This window comes from Stenella coeruleoalba (genome assembly GCF_951394435.1).
Source record: "Stenella coeruleoalba genome assembly, chromosome: 15".
Classification (NCBI taxonomy): Eukaryota; Metazoa; Chordata; class Mammalia; order Artiodactyla; family Delphinidae; genus Stenella; species Stenella coeruleoalba.
In genome coordinates, this window is record NC_137161.1 from 46,483,670 (window position 1) to 46,503,263 (window position 19,594).

The window sequence follows — 19,594 nt, forward strand, 5'->3', positions numbered from 1 at the left end:
GCCCACTCGGATTCTGACCTCTCTGTGCCTCCATCCGCACAGGATGGGGGTCCAGTGATACCTGGCCTGACGGAGCTGTGGACATAAACCCGAGGCCAGGATGGGGCTGGGCTGGGCTGCCCCCCAGGAGGCCCTCGAACCTGCCAGAGACCGAGCTCCGTGATCCTTTCATGGGAGCCCCTTTGAAGTTTGTAAACAACTGATTATCAACCTCCTGGATGGCAGGCTTTGAAATGGTTTTAAGGCAGAATATGGAAAAGACCACATCAGCTATGTCAGTGCTCTCAGAACACAGAGATTAGCACAAGGGCTGCTTTCCCCGTGCTGGGAAATACTGTGAACAGGCATCTGACAGAGGCCACGATGTTAACTTTTCTACTTTCTAAGCAAGACCTGGAGCTAACTTTGCATTATTGTTTTAATATGTTCTGGAAAGTCAATAATCGGGGTAGTGTTCATATATTTACCGTTCATCAAAAACTAAAGTAGAAAAATCTTTTTTCCCATTTTGTCTGAAAAGTTCTTTTGCCCCTCCCTTTCTTCCTTCTCCTTCTGCTGTCTTTTCTTTTCCTTGTTCCTGTCTTTCTCCCCACCACCACCCCCCTCCTCTTCCACTGTCTCACTCTCTCCCTCCCACCCTCCCCCGCTCTCTCGCCACCCCCGGCCCCTCCTTTCTTGTTCACTCTGTGTCTGCTCCACTGGGACTCTTAGCCCTCACACCTGCTTGCAGCCTTTCGGCCTTAGCTCAGAGCAGCCCTAGGATGCTCTTGCCCAGGGGCTGCCCCTCCTCAGAATTGTCCGCACATACACAGGAGGGACCCGGGACCTGCTGGAGGCCCCAGATACTGGGCTGCCAGTGGGGCCTGCTGCCCTGTCTTCTTGTTTCTAAGCATCACAGCAGACGTGGTGGCGTCAGAGGCAGCCTATCCTCTCCGCATCCTCCTCTCCCACTGCATTCGTTCCTGCAGCAACAGCCAGTGCAACGGCCCCTGCAGATGCCTCTCAACCCCAAATTCCCACTTACTCATGCCCTATATCTGCTTCTGGAAAAGATGCAGGCAAATGAAGTAGAATGAAATTCTAAGAGAAGAATCAGATGCCCAGGGAGGTGTAAAGGGCAGAGACGAAGAGGCACATAATGTTGAAGGTACAATGAGAGAATGGCACCCCAGCAGAGCAAGTAGCTCTTCTGGGTGGAGAGCAAATGACATGAGAGGGGACAAAGCACTCAGAATCGCTCTTCTGAAGAAAGACGCTTTGGGGAGAATGAAACCTAGCGAGTCTCTAGCACCTGGATACGTCCTGCTCCCTGCAAAACTTTCCAGATCGTTTGTACAGTGTTTCCAGTGTTCTCACAACAGCAAACTAGAGTGCTTTTCAGGTTAATTCAGCTTGTTATTAAGATACAACATGTAGGGCTTCCCTGGTGGAACAGTGGTTGAAAGTCCGCCTGCCGATGCAGGGGACACGGGTTCGTGCCCTGGTCCAGGAAGATCCAACATGCCGCAGAGCGGCTGGGCCCGAGAGCCATGGCCACTGAGCCTGCGCATCCGGAGCCTGTGCTCCGCAATGGGAGAGGCCACAACAGTGAGAGGCCCGTGTACCGCAAAAAAAAAAAAAAAAGACACAACATGTATACGGCACAGTGCATGAATCTCTACCTGTATGTACCACACGTTAACAACCCCTTAAATGAATATTAAAGCTTTTCCAGGGCCCAAAAGTTTCCCTCACCTGCTGTCCAGCCAACACACCTCTTAAAGGTAGCTGCTGGCCTGACTTCTACCATCACTGATTCGTTTTGCTCAGCAGCAAAGTATTTGAATCAAAAACAAACAAACGTTATCAATAACTCCCTATTAAGTTGCACTTTTTAAAAAATAATCTTTTCTTATATTAAGTTTTAAATTTGAAGAACTACCAAAAACACTGTTGAGTTTAAAAGAAAACTAGACTTTCCCTGGGAATTTATTTATTTTATTGAAGTATAGTTGATTTGTAATGTTGTGTTAGTTTCAGGTGTACAGCAAAGTGATTCAGTTTTATGTATATATGTATATGTGTGTGTGTATATATATATTCTTTTTCAGATTCTTTTCCATTATAGGTTATTACAAAATACTGAGTATAACTTCCAGGGCTATACAGTAGGTCCTTGTTGTTTATGTATTTAATATATTTTATGATTAGGACAAAATTACTAAAAAGCCAGAAATTTCACAGACTGAATTAGATTTGCAGTGAACAGTTCATCCTGGAGCCCTCACTGCCTGCCAGGCTGATGTTCACAAGACAATTACCAACGACACCGACTAACTGTCTGGGCTAAAGTGTTGTGGGCGTTGCCATTTATTAAGAAGCAGCTGCCCTGCTTGTCCCCAGAGGTGGCTGCATTTCAGAACTGGGCAAGGTGATGCCACGTCCCTCCTTCCTGTGTCTCTGGGGTTTTGTGGGTTTTAATTAATTAATTAATGTTCTTAATGTGCCCTGAGATCCTCAGATGTGAGGTGCTGTCCTAGCAAAAACTCAAGGCAGCAGTATTATATAACACACAGTTAGAAACACGACTGAGGTTGCAAATTTAAGTGTTTGTTTTTTTTTTTTTTGAAGTATGCGGGCCTCTCACTGTTGTGGCCTCTCCCGTTGCGGAGCACAGGCTCCAGACGCGCAGGCCCAGCAGCCATGGCTCACGGGCCCAGCCGCTCCGCGGCATGTGGGATCTTCCCGGACCGGGGCACGAACCCGTGTCCCCTGCACCAGCAGGCGGACTCTCAACCACTGCGCCACCAGGGAAGCCCCTTAACTGTTATTTTATTGCTTACACCACCTAAGTAGCTTGGTAGTCACGAACTAGGGCTTTATTCTAGTGGGAGCGAAGGCATCGTCTACTAGCACTTCCTCTCTCAGTCAGACTGCTACCCTGAGGCAGGGTTACCATGAAGCAAATAAAGCTGGAGGTCCAGGTTCCTCCCAAGGCACAGCACCCACTATTGCATTCCTAATTTTGTATTATTTTTCTTAAAGAGAGCTCCCAAATTGTATAGACCCAAGACCTGTGTCTGCCTTGCTCTTTAACAGAAATAATACAGAGGAAAAGCTAAATAATACATTGTGAAGGCTTTAGGAAAAAGTAGCAGTATACAATCTGGTGGGTTTTGACATTTTTTAAAAATAGTGATCAAAAAATCCTAACAAGGTTTTTTTGTGAAATGAAATAAAGTGATTCTAAAAGAGCAAATATGGAAGAACAGCTAGTCAACAAAATTTTAAGAAATAACAACAAAGAGTGGGCCATATTTCCTAATGAATATTAAGACATATTATATTATTGATACTATGTATAAAATAGACAACTGATGGGAATATACTGTATAGCACAGGGAACTCTACCTAATGCACTGTGGTAACCTAAATGTGAGGGAAGTCCAAAAGGGAGGGGATATCTGTATGTGTATGGCTGATGCATTTTGTTGTGTAGTGGAGGCTAACACAACGTTGTAAAGCAACCCTACTCAAATAAAAATTAATTTAAAAAATAACTATTGGGTTTCCCTGGTGGCGCAGTGGTTGAGAGCCTGCCTGCCGATGCAGGGGACACGGGTTCGTGCCCCGGTCCGGGAAGATCCCACATGCCGCGGAGCGGCTGGGCCCGTGAGCCATGGCCACTGAGCCTGCGCGTCCGGAGCCTGTGCTCCGCAACGGGAGAGGCCACAACAGTGAGAGGCCCGCGTACCGCAAAAAAAAAAAAAACAACAAACAAACAGAGAAACAAAAAACTATTTAATCACATAATCCCAAAATAAAAATGGAGATACTTTTCTTAAAAAAAAAAAAGACATATTATAAAGCCATAGTTATTAAAACAGAGGGTTGTTGGGAGTAGGAACAGAACAGAAAGCAATCCAGAAAAGAGCCAGATAATTATGAAATGTTCATATATGTTAAAGGTAGCATTGGTGCGGGAAGAATAAACTGTACAATAAGTAGTGCTAACCATAAGGAAAACAATTCATTTGGGCCCCTATTTCATACAATACACAAAGATCATTTGCAGTTATATTAACAGCTTAAAGTTTTTTAAATACTTTTAAGTTACGAGAAGAAAATATAGGAGAACATCTCTATTATCTTGGGGGTGGAGAAACCCTTCTTAAAAATGTAGAAGGCAGAAGTCATAAAAAAAATATTGACATGCTAGACCCCATCAGAATTTAAAAGTTCTGTCTGTCAAAAGAACCCCCTATTTTTTAAATAAGTAGATACATGGAGAAAATATTTGCAACACACATGATAGACCAACAATTGAATTCTAGGGAAAGAGGAAAAAAACCACAATAGGCAGAGGAAATGAATGGACAGAAAATGCAAATGACCAATAAACACATAGAAAGTGTCCAACCTCAGTAATAGAGAAATGGAGTTAAAACAATATCTCCTTTCACAGCTATCATACTGGCAAAAGTTAAAAATGCTGACAACACTAAATCCTGGAAAACTAGGAGAGGCTCTGGAGGAAGGCCACTGCTATGGCCATGTTTGGTGGCAATGTATTTCCAGGCCCAACAAGAACGATTCTGGGAATACAGCCTGTGGAAACTCTTGTAAGGGGCCCAGTGATACGTGTGCAGGGATATTTATTGCAGCACAGTTTGCAATAACAAAATAGTGGAAACAATTTAAATTTCCATCTAGGGACAAATGTGGCCCATTCCATACAGTGGAATCCTACCCAGAAGATAAAAGGAGGGTCGCAGCTTCCTGCGGCGTCGGAGGTGAGTTGAGGTGGAGGCAGGCTGAGGCTGCGAAGATGTCAGCAGTGGCGGCAGCGCCATGGCAGGACTCGCAGGATCCCTGCTGCCTTAGTGATCCCGGGCAGACAGCCAGAGACCACAGCGGCTCAGCTCCTGGAGAGCGAGGGTTGAAGAAAGCAGAGGGCAGCCGCCTGCGTCCACTGGCTCCTATTAGGTCGGTTCCTGCAGCGGTGCCCGGTGGCCTTGGCGAAGGCCCTGTCCAGCAGAGATCATGTATTGCCTCCAGTGGCTGCTGCCCGTCTTCCTCATCCTCAAGCCCCTCAACCCCGCCCTGTGGTTCAGCCACTCCATGTTCATGGGCTTCTACCTGCTCAGCTTCCTCCTGGAACGGAAGCCTTGCACAATTTGTGCCTTGGTTTTCCTGGTAGCCCTGTTCCTCATCTGCTATAGCTGCTGGGGAAACTGTTTCCTGTACCACTGCTCCCATTCCCCGCTTCTGGAATCGGCACATGACCCCGGCGTTGTGGGCACCTAACAGCCAGCCCAGTTAGCTTTCCAAGGAAGCAGAAGACGGGAGGGGAGGCATTGACATAGGTCATAAAGCATTGGAGTTTCAAATCCCGCGGCCCTGCGGGGGCCACATTCCTAATGGCGCCTTTTTGGCCTGTGACGTTTTATCCTTATAATGTGAATAATAGCACGGACTGGTGCTTTTATCGTAGAGTCCTGTAGTCGTGGGTGGTCTTGTGGTTGTGTGTGTTCTGTCCCCATCTTGGCCCCTGACTGGCAGGATGGCCACCCCCCTCGCCTCATTCCCACGAGGAGCCTGCACCCTTCCTGGTCAACTGCCCCAGCATGATCCGGGCAGATAAAATGCCAGTCTCATTGTCACCTCTGTGACCCTTCCTTGTCAGAGTGTTACTGACTCCTCCGTCCCTCTCTTGGCTTTCTGTTAGTTCTCTTTAGCCCTTTCCTTTTTTGGGGAGCACCTGTCCAAGACAGGGCTCAGTTCTGCACTTATCTCGAATATAAAGAGATTGCTGATGCCCGAGAGCCTCGCTTTTTTATTCTTCTTCCCTGGCCGGCAGGCTAGACAGAATTGTGTCTTGACTGCTGTCCACAAATCTTCAGTATTTTCCCCACTTCATTTTGAAGGAAGAAGTAACAGATACATGTTGCTCTTTCACCTGGGGGTCTGGGCTCTGGCTCAGCAGCCCAGCTTCGCTTCCTCTGCCCTTCCTCCTGCCTTTCTCAACTGTCGCAAGGAGGGGGCCTCATTTTGTCTCCCATGCATGCTCTGCAGGATTGATGTGTTTACGTAGATCTAGCAGTCCCCAGCCGAGTGAATGGGAGAGTACTTGTGTGTTTCATAACAGCCACGATCCCCTGATAGGTGTTTGGATATTTTTTGGTGTGGTGTGCCGTGCATGCGCGTGTGTGTATACGTACGTGTACAAGTACATGTGTAAATCCTTTTTAAAGAAGCTTTATCGAATGTATTGTGATTTTGAGGTGTAGCAATAGCTAGCTTGTAGGGGCCGCTACAGTTGGTATTTAGTCTGGGGATTGCAGAGTGACCAGCACACTGGACTCCGAGGTGGTTCAGACGAGACAGAGGGGAGCGGTGGCCATCGTCCGTCCTCGTGCCAGGAGCTTCTCCGGTCCTGCGCGTATAGACTGTATACGTTACGGAGAATACACGGGAAGACTTTGTGACTGTCACTTGCTTTTTTCTTTTTCTGCGCTTCAGTAAAAGTGTTGGCAAATGAGACTGTCTCCTGGCCCCTGCCCGCTGGGGATCAGCATGGTTGTCCTTCCAGTCTAAACCATCCATCTTTCTCTTGCCTGAAGGGGGAGGGAGGTGGGCCAGGCAGAGGACAGAACTGGAGGCAGTCCATCTATGTAATGGGACTGCGGGGCCACACTTGTGGAACATTTGGACTGCTATTCTGGAGCTTTTATTTCTGGTGTGTTCATTGCACAGCATTTGAAATGTTTAATAAACCTTTATAAACTTAAAAAAAAAAAGGAGGGTCGCAGAACTAAGCTTATCAACGTTATTAGATCTCAAAGAGCTGAGTGAAGAAGCAAATTTCAGAACGTCCCATACCCAAAAGGTGCCATTTATGTAAAAAATACTGCCACGGGCTTCCCTGGTGGCGCAGTGGTTGAGAATCCACCTGCCAATGCAGGGGACACGGGTTCGATCCCCGGTCCGGGAAGATCCCACATGCCGCGGAGCAACTAAGCCCGTGCACCACAACTACTGAGCCTGTGCTCTAGAGCCCACGAGCCACAACGGCTGAGCCCACGTGCTGCAACTACTGAAAGCCCACGCGCCTAGAGCCCGTGCTCCGCAACAAGAGAAGCCACTGCAATGAGAAGCCCACACATCACATGGAAGAGTAGCCCCTGCTTGCTGCAAATAGAGAACGTATGTGCACAGCAATGAAGACACAACGCAGCCAAAATAAATAAATAAATAAAATTAATTTTAAAAACAAAAAAACCCTCAAAAAACAAAAACACTGCCACAAGATGGTAGTGGTTTTTTCCTGTGAATACATGCATAAAAAGAGGTCTGGATGGATGCATGCTAACAACAATGGCCACTTCTGGGGATGAGAGAGAGAACCAGGCTTGGCCACTGACCAAAGGGAATTCAACTTTTACTGCATTACCCTAACTTTTTAAAGGAGGACAGTTTCGTGTATTATTAACACATTAAGATTTCCCCCAAAATATCTAATTATAAAAGTAAATTTCTACCTTCAGAATATTACAAAATGGTCATTTTGTTTAGTATTTTAATATTATGATTTCAGAAAAGACTGACAAATGAATTTAAGCCACTCAGCTCTAAGAAGAGGAAAGATTAGAGGTTCGCGTTAAATCATTCATTCAACTGAAGTTCAGTGGAGAACGGGGAGTTGAGGGCACTCTAGAGGTACTGCGAAGTACATAATGAATCAGATGCAGTCCTTACTCTAAGAGGCCCACAAGTAATTAGGGTGTGAGTGCACCCCCCAACCCCCCCCCACCTCTAATGATCTTGCAGTGTGAAAGTTGCTGAAGCAGACGTATGAACAAAGCACAGCGCGTGTTCACTTATTTATTCATTCTTTCATTTAAAAATTTATATTTTACACCTACCATCTGGTAGACATTAACACACTAGACGTTGAAGATTCAGCAACGAACAAGACTAACTTGCACTCCCAAAGCAAGTCAGTGAGAGAAGGAGGAAACATTAAGCTCTGCTAGATGCAGAAAATAAGAGCACGGGAGCTGCTTCAAGGTTGAGTGGTCAGAGACGTCCCCCTGGACATTTAAGCTGAGATCTGAAGGATAAGAAGTAGCCTCGAGACAGTAAGGGGATGGAAACAGTGAGCAGACAGTGCTATCAAGCATTTCTGCTGAAGAGTAGAGATGTCCTTATTTCCTGACCTGTTTCCTTCCTTGGTTTGCCTCTGACCCTTTGGTCTTCTTCGTAACTGTGCTAGTTTCCTGTGGCCACTGTAACAAATTACCACGCACTTGGTGGCTTAAAACAACAGAAATGTATACTCCCACAGTGCTGGAAGCCAGAAGTCCTAAGTCAGTACAGTACCCCTGGGCAGAAATCAAGGTGTTGGCAGGGGCAGGCTCCTTCTGTCTTGGATAATTTCATCTCAAGATCCTTCATCACACGTACAAAGACCTTTTACCAAAACTAAGGTAACATTTGCACGTTCCAGGGATTGGGATGTGAACATCTTTCGGGAAGTCACGTTTCAGTCTAACCTCGGGAGCACCTGGGTGCTGTGTATCCACCCAAGTGCTTCCTAGGAAGGTAAACTCAACTTGTCCGAATCCGAAGTCAGAGCACCTCCACCAAATGATTCACTCACTCTTCTTATTCCCATCTTGCAAAACGGCTCCACCATCCACCTAGTTTCTGAAGTCACCCTGGAGGTTTCCCTCTTCCACAGTCTTCCTTCCCCATATGCAGTAAAACATCAAGTTCCATTAAGTCTCCAAAATATCTCCCAGGTTCATCCACAGTCACGCTTCTGGTTTAGCCCCTCATCTCTTTCCAGCACAGTCCAGTGGCCCTTGGAAAGTCTTCCTAGAAACTAGAAGTTGACGGTGTATCCCTTTCTAGTTTAAGGTTCCTGATGGTTGCTCATTAGTTATGTTGTGATTAAACAGAATCTAGACTCTTTCGTGAGGGCTCATAAGACCTCAGCTGCCTCTCCTCCATCTCCTGTCCTGCTTCCTATTTCCCACCACCCCCTCACTTCCCGCTTCAGCAACACTGAGCTGGTGCTTTCCCCTCATACGCCCTGGTCTCTAACACCTCCTTATTTTGCACATGCACATTGTTTTTCCTCTGCCAGGAAAATCTTTATGAAAGCTCCAATTTGTTTTTGAAGTTTTGACTCAAAATCTTTCTTTTCTATGAAGTCTATGTTAATGTTCCCAAGATGACTTAGGTATAACTCTGCTGTGGTCCCACCACAATTTTCTATCCTTCAAAACAAATCTCTGATTATAAATTCATTTGTCTTGTATGTTTATCCTGTCATTAGACGGTGCAAGGCTCACCAGGTGCTAGACCAGGCTCCCGAAGGTTAGTATATGGGATGTATTAGCTGAATGAACAGCAAGAGGCTGATGATGAAGTCTACAATGATACAAAGGAAAACACTCGCGGGCCGCATGAAAGCAGCACAATGAGCTTTTCCATATTGTTCAAGGAAACTCCTCCCTCCTGGACTGCAGTGCAGACTCCAAGCCATAGAGTACGGTGAACTTGAGCTCAGTGCACTGGTAATTCCCAGATCACTGTCCTGACATGAGACTGTAGGTTTTATCCTCCAACAGGCTAAACTGGAGTTTGTGTCTCCTGAGGACAGGAGAAAGGAGGCCATGACAAAAATCACCAGCGTTCTTCTTTTTTTGGGAACATGGGTTGTAATCATGATGCTGATTTTTCAGCCTCGCTTTGTTTAGGCCCTTTGTCATGTAGTGGCCTCCACTCCAATTCTGGGCTCAGCCTGGGATCTGCTTTGGATAAGTGACATGTGTTGGCTCTAAGCCTAGACCTCAAGAGGCCTTGTGTATTTCCACTTGGTCTCTTGCAGCTGTGCCGTCACCATGAGAACATGCCCCATCCAGCCTGCTACGGGACGAGAGGCACACGGGGCAGAGCCAAGGCCAGCCTAGATCTGCCAAGAGGCAACTGACCCCAAGACACGTGAGAAGACCCAGCCAAGATCAGCAGAGCTGCCTAGCTGACCCCAGCTGCATGAGCAAAACACACTTATTGTGGGATGCCACTGTGGTTTTGCAGTTGTTTGTCAGCAGCATTATTGTGGTAATGGACTACCGATGCAGTGACAAAATATCACAGGGAGAATCAAGTAAATACTGAAGCTGGTTCTTTGAAAAACACCAATTAAATTGACACTGGTGAGACTAATGGAAAAAAAGACACAAATACAAAATACCAGGAATAAAACACAGAAACATAGGGGACATCTATAAAGTAAGACGGTAGATATAAACCCATAAGAACATTAAATGTAAATGAATGAAATACTATAATTAAAAGACAACAGTTGTCACACTAGATAAAAATAACAACAAGTAAACTTATGCTGTTTGTAAGAGACACATCTAACATGTAAGGAAATAGGAAGGATGAAAATAAAAGAGTGGATAGAGATATAACATGCAAATATGAATCAAAGAAAGCAGGTGAGGCCATATTAAAATCAGAAAAAGTAGGCTTTAAGGCAAAAAATTTTCACTAGAGATAAAGAAGGACACTTCATAACTGATTTATTTTAAGTTCAGGGAAGACATAATGCCTTAAAAATTATGCACCTAATAACATAGACTCAAAATACATTATTAAAAATTATAGACTATGAATGGAAATTGGTACATCCACAATCAAAGCAGGAGACTTTAACAGACCGCTCATGAATTGATGAAACAACTGATGAAGTCAAAAGGATAAAATATTTGACATTATTATCAAACGTGACTGATTCATATAGAACCCTGCACCTAACAACTAAGGATATACACTTTTTTCATGGACTCCAGGAACATTTACCAAAATTGACCATGTGTTGAACAAAATTTAAAGGGTCAAAATCACACAGAGTAGGTTCTCTGACTTTAGTGCAATTAAGCTAAAAGCTAGTGATAAAAAGATAACGAGACTATCCAAATAGACAGAGAAAACGTGGTATGTACAAACAATGGAATATTAATCAGCCTTAAAGAGAAGGAACTCCTGCAACATGTGACGATATGGATAAACCTTGAACATATTATGCTAGGTGAAATAAGTCAGTCACAGGAGGGCAAATACTACATGATTTCACTTATATGTGGTATCTAAAAGTCAAACCCATAGAAGCAGTAAAATGGTAGTTGCCAGGGGTTGGGGGGTGGGGGAAATAAGGAGATGCTATTCAAAAGTGTAAAGTGTCAGTAACGCAAGATGAATAAGTTCTAGATCTGCTGAAAACACAGTGACTGTAGTTAACACAAATCCAGTATACACTTAAAAATTTAAGAAAGTAATTCTCATGTTAGGTGTTCTTATCATAATAAAAAAAATTTTTAAAAAGATAAATAGGATATCTCCATATGTTTGGGAGTAAATATTCTTTTAAATAACTTATGAGCCAAAGAATAAATAAAATGAAATTTCAAAAATGTTGATAATGAGTACATTATAAAACAAAACTTGTAAGGTGCAGCTAAATCCAAGCATAGAGGAATACTTATAGTTTAAACACTCATTTTAGAAAAGAACAACAACTGAAAATCAATGAGGGGACTTCCCTGGTGGCGCAGTGGTTAAGAATCCACCTGCGAATGCAGGGGACACAGGTTTGAGCCCTGGTCCGGGAAGATCCCACACGCCGTGGAGCAACTAACCCCGTGTGCCACAACTACTGAGTCTGCGCTCTAGAGCCTCCGAGCCACAACTACTGAGACCACGCACCACAACTGCTGAAGCCCGCACGCCTAGAGCCCATGCTCCGCAACAAGCCACCACAATGAGAAGCCAGCGCACTGCAATGAAGAGTAGTCCCTGCTCTCCACAAATAGAGAAAGCCTGCGTGCAGCAACAAAAACCCAACTCAGCCCAAAATAAATAAATTTAAAAATAAAAAAAAAAGTAGTGAAGAATCCCAAAACTCAACCCACAAATACAATATGGGCAATTGATTTACGCAAAGGTGGTACTATAACAAGGGAAATGATGACCTTCTCAGTAAATGGTGCTTGGTCAATTGGCTATCCATACTCTTCAAACGAAACAATTCCTCTGCCACAGCATGCATGAAAATCAATTCCGTGTGGATGGTAGATCTAAATGTGAAAGGCACACCAACATGAAGTGAGGAATTGAGCAAAGTTGTCTAGGACCCATTCTTCATTACCACACCCCAAGACTGTCTACAACCCGAGTTATGCTAAATTAAGTAATAAACACTTAGCAAACTTCTAAATCATTTCTAAAGAAGATAAAACATTAAAACATTCACTACTAAGTTTAAGTTTATATACTTTTGGCTTCTTTTTTACAGAGGGGTTAAAGATATTTGGATCTATTAATGAAGCTATTTGGATATGCCACGTCAAAAAATTGTGCTGTAAAGAAGCATATACCTCTAAAAATTATGAAATTCATGAAATTTGCTAGTCTGCTAGGAAATGCTAGTATATGACAGACAATCCACAATTGTCTACTTCCTCATTTTCTCTGTAAAATGAAGGCTATAATGGTTAAAAATTATAATCAACATATATAATTGAAATTACTAGAAATATTAAGGATAAAGGGAAACAAGTTTGTATGAAAAATATGCAAGGAATGTAGAATGTGTTTTTGTTAAGGTGAAAAAGAAAGAAATTGACTCATTTCAGAATAAGAAAGGGAAGGAATAGGACAAAACCTGAATGATACAGAAAGCTGTAGAAGGTTTATGGAAAGAAATTTTATGTTAAGTGGTTGGTCAAAGCTGGTAAAGGTTGCACGGATTTACTTATAAGGTTTCTTTTTTTAATGAGCTTTTAGTATCAATAACACTTGAATGCAAAACTAGAGTTTGGCTTTTCCTCTATTAAAACAACAAAGTCTTCTTGGGTTATTGGTCTACTATAATGAGACATTGCAAAGGTTTTTATTTACCTTTTAAGTAATCTGCCTAGGAAACAAAGACTCTATGTCTTATTAGAATAATTTCCTGTGCTTTATGTGGACCTTTACTATGTCCTTGACTAAGAGAACTAAGTCTTCTTGCTTTTAAAAGAGCTAAGGTTTGTTTGTTTTTACAACCATCTCACCTCCTGTAGTTACTTTTAGATTCTTTATTGTTATTTTGATTAAATAGGTAACTAGGTATTTTTTCATAGTGACTTGTGGTCCTATAAAATCAGGTGTTCAAACCTTTTAAGGTGTTTGACAACCTTTGGTACTTTGTCTTCCCCAAATCAAATCCTAAATAAAAGCTTGATCCTGAATTGATTTTCCAGAGAGCCCCCTTGGAAAATCTCAAAGGATTTGTTCTTTTAGCTCGTAAAAGAAAGATATCAGAAATTAATAGATGTGTGAAGACCTAAATGTAAGGCCAGACACTATCAAACGCTTAGAGGAAAACATAGGCAGAACACTCTATGAGACAAATCACAGCAAGATCCTTTTTGACCCACCTCCTAGAGAAATGGAAATAAAAACAAAAATAAACAAATGGGACCTAATGAAACTTAAAAACTTTTGCACAGCAAAGGAAACCATAAACAAGATGAAAGACAACCCTCAGAATGGGAGAAAAGATTTGCAAATGAAGTAACTGACAAAGGATTAATCTCCAAAATTTACAAGCAGCTTATGTAGCTCAACATCAAAAAACAAAACAACCCAATCCAAAAATGGGCAGAAGACCTAAATAGGCATTTCTCCAAAGAAGATATACAGATGGCCAAAAAACACATGAAAGAATGCTTAACATCATTAAGCATTGCATTAGAGAAATGCAAATCAAAACTACAATGAGATATCATCTCACACCAGTCAGAATGGTCATCATCAAAAAATCTACAAACAATAAATGCTGGACAGGGTGTGGAGAAAAGGGAACCCTCTTGCACTGTTGGTGGGAATGTAAATTGATACAGCCACTATGGACAACAGTATGGAGGTTCCTTAAAAAACTAAAACTAGAACTACCATACCACCCAGCAATCCCACTACTGGGCATATACCCTGAGAAAACCATAATTCAAAAAGAGTCATGTACCAAAATGTTCACTGCAGTTCTATTTACAATAGCCAGGACATGGAAGCAACCTAAGTGTCCATCAACAGATGAACGGATAAAGAAGATGTGGTATATATACACAATGGAATATTACTCAGCCATAAAAAGAAAAGAAATTGAGCTATTTGTAGTAAGGTGGATGGACCTAGAGTCTGTCATACAGAGTGAAGTAAGTCAGAGAGAGAAAAACAAATACCATATGCTAACACATATATATGGAATCTAAAAAAAAAAAAAATGGTCATGAAAAACCTAGGGGCAAGATGGGAATAAAGACACAGACCTACTAGAGAATGGACTTGAGGATATGGGGAGGGGGAAGGGTAAGCTGGGACAAAGTGAGAGAGTGGCATGGACCTATATACACTACCAAACGTAAAATAGATAGCTAGTGGAAAGCAGTCGCATAGCACGGGGAGATCAGCTCAGCGCTTGGTGACCACCTAGATGGGTGGGATAGGGAGGGTGGGAGGGAGGGAGACGCAAGAGGGAAGAGATATGGGGACATATGTATATGTATAACTGATTCACTTTGTTATAAAGCAGAAACTAACACACCATTGTAAAGCAATTATGCTCCATTAAAGATGTTAAAAAAAAAAAGAGAACAGAATGAACATAACTATGGCACACCCATATGCTGCCACCAAACAAAATGAGGAAAAAAAAAATAGATGTGTGGAGTTGCATGAAAAGCACTGTCAAACAGGAACAGGTGCTTAACTTTCCCTAGGTTATATTTGTATGGGCAAGTGTTATTAATATAAATATTTCAGGAATTATATGAAGTGCCTAGGAATTTGTCAATGTCCTTGCAGTCCATATGTCCCAGTACTGCTTTGCCTGATATTAAATAAGAAAAACATAATGTTACCAATATGCTAGTTATTATTTTAAAATGTAGTATGCCACAGAAACAAGCACATTTCCTTGTCAACTGAGTAATTTTTAAATGAACTCTCATAAGATCTTTAGCCACAGCCATTTAAGTCTTTTGTCATCCACAAATAGTTATTGCTTTACTCTGATGCTTTCCTGAAAGCTCTTGCAATCAGCTACAAGCCAGAAGGTTTGTCTTCAACAAAAGGAACTGTCTTGGAGACCTAGGGTAAAGGAACTATGCAAGATACTATGGAGGACAGGTTCTGGTGGCATTGTTTAAATAACTCTGAGATAATATCAGTGGACAGAGTAAGGATTTACAAAACTCTCATGAGGAAGCCGATGGGTTCATGAAACTGCAAACCCAAGATCAAGCAGGACAAGAATTAATTACATGGTACTAAATGAACTGACGAAGGATAATTTTTTGTTTAAAATTTTGTTCCTGGATTTGGGGACTTCCCTGGTGGTCCAGTGGTTAAGAATCTGCCTTCCAATGCAGGGGATGCGGGTTCAATCCCTGGTCCGGGAACTAAGACCCCACGTGCTGCAGGGCAACTAAGCCTGCGTGCTGCAACTACTGAGCCAGTGTGCTCTGGAGCCCGTGTGCCACAACTAGAGAGCCCACGCACCACAATGAAAGACCCTGCATACCACAACAAAGATCCTGAGTGCAGCAACTAAGACCTAATGCAGCCAAATAATAAAACAAAACACAAACAAACCAAAAAAAAAGAGAAGGCAGAGAAAGAGTGGAAGACAAGAAAAGAAACAAAGAACAAGGGCAATGAATAGAACCAACAGTTACAAATAAGAGAAATATTGATTGAACTATACCACTAAAAAAATAATAAAATAAAATAATAAAATAAAATAAAATAAAATTTTTTCCTGGATTTAAGGAACCACTTTCTTTTTCTCTTAAGTTATTTTTTAAGGTTTTTTTTTTTAATTTATTTGATTACACCGGGTCTTATCTGCAGCAGGCAGCCTTCTTAGTTGCAGCTTGCCAGCTCCTTAGCTGTAGCATGAGAACTCTTAGTTGTGGCATGCGTGTGGGATCTGGTTCCCTGACCAGGGATAGCACCCAGGCCTCCTGCATTGGGAGCCTGGAATCTTAACCACTGTGCCACCAGAGAAGTCCCTCTTAAGCTATTTTTAACTTACAACAATTTAATAAATTATACTTTGTTTTAGCTTTTCATTTCTGGTTTATTGAAGTATAGTTGATTTACAATATTTTATTAGTTCAGGTTTACAACAGTGATTCAATATTTTTATACATTATACTCCATTTAAAGTTGTTACCAAGTAATGACTATATTTCTCCATACTATACAGTATATCCTTGTTACTTAAACACAATTCATACGTCTTAATCCCATACCCCTATCTTGCCCCTCCCCACTTCCCTCTTCTCACTGGTAAACACTAGTTTAAATTATACTTCTATAAACAGAAATGAAATATTTATATTTTTCTCTCTGCCTGATCCCTCCAGAAATCAGAAACTCTTATTTAGTATTCTCATTCTCATGACAATATAGCTGTTATCACAGGTTTAATAAGAATCTGTCCTCCTTGTAATAGAACATAACTGGGAACGTTGGTTATATGACCAAGGCTTTGATTAAAATGTCGTATTTGAGAATGATGTGTATAGAATCTAATATGACCAGACAGTTTTAAGGAACTAGGTTGATTTACGGAGCTAATGCTTACAAATCCCTCTTGGGTATCTAGTGCCTGGCTTACAGGTTTCCCAGCATTACAAGTGAGTAAAGAAGGATATTTTGGGGGACCTTGAGAAGACGGAAATTCACCCAAATCTATAGGTATTGCAAGTGAAAGCTGGTGGTGAGTTCTTGGCTTGGCATCCTAGCCTTGAGAAGCTTTTAAAAGTCCAATGTAAGCCTCCTCAAAATTCCAGCACAGCAGGCTTTCTGCTCCTCCCCAGTCAATACTGCGTTTTCTTCTGCAGTGCCAGCATGTTCCTGAGTCACAGTGGTAAAGCTGAGAGAAAACAGATTTGGCCATATTGGGTACCTGGTCACCAGAGCTCCTTTTAACTCTGGCAAAATGGATATGGTCACCATCAATGATCCCTTCATTGACCTCAACTATATAGTCCACATTTCCAGTATGATTCTGCCCATGGCAGCAAGTTCAATGGTTTAATGGCACAATCCCATTAGCATTAAAAGCCCTATAGAACCTTCCATATTTTCCCATTGAAGCCCTAACTAACCCTCCCCCACCCCTTTGATTAAGTTGGTACATACACCTTTACTCCTGGCTATTCAGTGAGTTACTCGCCACTACAGAGTACTCCTGCATGTGTAATTAACTTTTCTCCTGTTAATCTGTTTACTGTCAGTTAATTTGCAGGTGCCTGACCACTTGGACCTGAGTTGATAGAGGAAAAGTTTTTCTTTCCAACAAATGCTTTTATATCAAACAGAGAGAAATGAAAATAAATTAATCAAGCAGCTAGAATAGGAAGAACAAAACAAGGCCAAATTAAGGGAAAGGAGGTCATAGGATTAAAAGCAGATATTAATAAATTCAAAAAGAAATAAACCCACAAACTTGATAGATAAATTGAAAAGCAAGCTCTTTGAAAAAGCCAATCAAGCAAAAGAAACTTTAAAAAAAGAAAAAAGCAAGAAAGAAAGGTTAAAAAGCAAAGACAGCCTTAGGGAGAAGAAAGAGCTATAACCAGCTACAGCAGAGAAAAAATTGTAGGCAGAGCTCCAGCCTGGGCCCTTGGAAGCTGGGTCCATGCAGTTTGCAAGCATCCCAGTTAGAGGCTGCAGCAGAGCCTGCCTGTGTGAAGTCTATTTTGGTTGCAAGGAGAGTCTGGAACCATTTCCTTGACATGAACCATGTAGCAGCGATTATGAGGCTGAAGCTGGATCAGGCACAGATGTGCTGACTCTCTGAGAAACCAAGCGTGTCATTAATCCGGGGAGACAGCAACAGCACCTGTGGTGGGAAGCCAAGCTGAATCTCCCAGATGGGGTTAAAATAGGACCAGCAAATTGAAGTTGCTGATTCCGAGTGAGAATCAAGATAGAGCCAAACAGAGAGGTCAGGAATAAAGGAGTTATTATAGATCTCTGCACAGGCTGGGGTAAGCAAAAATAATTTTCATTTTTTACCTACAAGAGTCACTTTAATCAAGTGATCCAAGTGACACACATCAGCAGTGGAACAGGCTGAAAATGTGTAACACCAGAGAGGATGCAATGAGAACCCATCTCTCCCACCATAGTCCTGCCAAATGTGCGCAACATGAATCCCATCATGGGAAACATCAGACAAACACAAACAGAAGCACATTCTACAAAATTAGGGGCCGATAATCTTCAAAAGTGTTTAGGTCGTGAAAGTTAAGGGAAGACAGGAACTGCTCCAAAATGAAAGGTAATACGACAACTAAATGCAGCTTGTCGTTCTGGACTGGACATTTTTGCTAGCAAGGGCATTATTGGAACAAATGGAGAAACCTGAATGAGGTCTGGGATTGTGGATTAGATGGTAGTAACACATTCAAGTTAATTGCTTGACTTTGATGGATGTTTGAGGCTCACTGAAGTAGTGACTACTACACTCACTGAGGTAGTCACAGGTGAGTCAGCATCATGTCAGCAACTCACTTGCAAATGGTTCAGGAAGGAAAAAAAGTACCCACAACTTTTCTCTAAAGTTAAGATTGTTTTCATATTTTAAAAAACAGAAACGAAAGAAAAGCATTGCCTTAGTGTCACTTCTGTGACTAGGTCCATGTTGTCATTTTCTTAGACAGTTTTACCCACACTTCAATTCATGTCACGTTTATTTTTTTCACGTAAGATTATATCGTACCCATTTCCCTTCACTGTCTGTAAACTTTTTAAAGGCTACTGCACAGCCGTACAGTGAATACTCACAAGTTTAGCCATCCCTCTCTTAAGGGAGATTTGGGTTTTTTTAATTTGTCTGTTTATTTGGATATTTTCTGTTCGTTCATTTTTAGTATTATGATTAAGCTTAGGGAAAAGTCTTGAACGTGTATCTTTTTACAGATTCAGGATTATTTCCTCAGACTTGCTATAGTTGAGGTCAAAGAATATGAGCACTTAATGGATTCTGGTAGCCATTTCTGGACAGTATTCCAGAAATACAACCTTCACAGCTGTCAGAAGCCGAGGACTAGTTGCCAAGCTTCTTGCCTAGAACCGAGCATCTTAATTACAACACATGTTTAAAACTTAGTAGGCAAGAGTGGGGAGAAAAAGGTCTTGGGTTTTAACGTGGATTTTAGTTTTATGGAAGCTGAATATTTTCCCACACTTATTATGAATAATTTTTTGTATAGTTAGTTTTGTGATTTACTTATGTTTCTCTTTTCTCTAAAATATTTTATGTAGCTTGAAATCAGCACTCAATAAAAAAAGACAAGTCTTTTTCCAAACAGAGTTGGAGACATAATATATAGAAAGCTGAAATAACTTTCTAGGCCCAAGATGGAGCCACTCCTGCCCAGGGTGGGGATGAGGGCGTGCCAGGTCAGCAAACCAAAACTTGGGTCACTTTCGTGTCCCGGTAAAATGCAACATGACCAGAAATGCAGTCGATCCTTCAGTC

The 19,594-nt window shown here is 42.0% G+C and overlaps 2 protein-coding genes across 2 annotated transcripts in view; one reads left to right on the forward strand and one right to left on the reverse strand.

The window, feature by feature from the left end:
* CFAP61 (cilia and flagella associated protein 61) overlaps nt 1–19,594 on the reverse strand; it is a 260,039-nt gene that overhangs the window by 189,586 nt on the left and 50,859 nt on the right. The window lies entirely within an intron of this gene.
* LOC307198761 (apoptosis inducing factor BLCAP-like) lies at nt 4,951–5,286 on the forward strand (the record flags this gene model as incomplete). Its single annotated transcript, XM_079945950.1, has 1 exon — nt 4,951–5,286. Exon 1 carries the CDS (start codon nt 5,023–5,025, stop codon nt 5,284–5,286), a length of 264 nt encoding a protein of 87 aa, XP_079802076.1. The 5' UTR covers nt 4,951–5,022.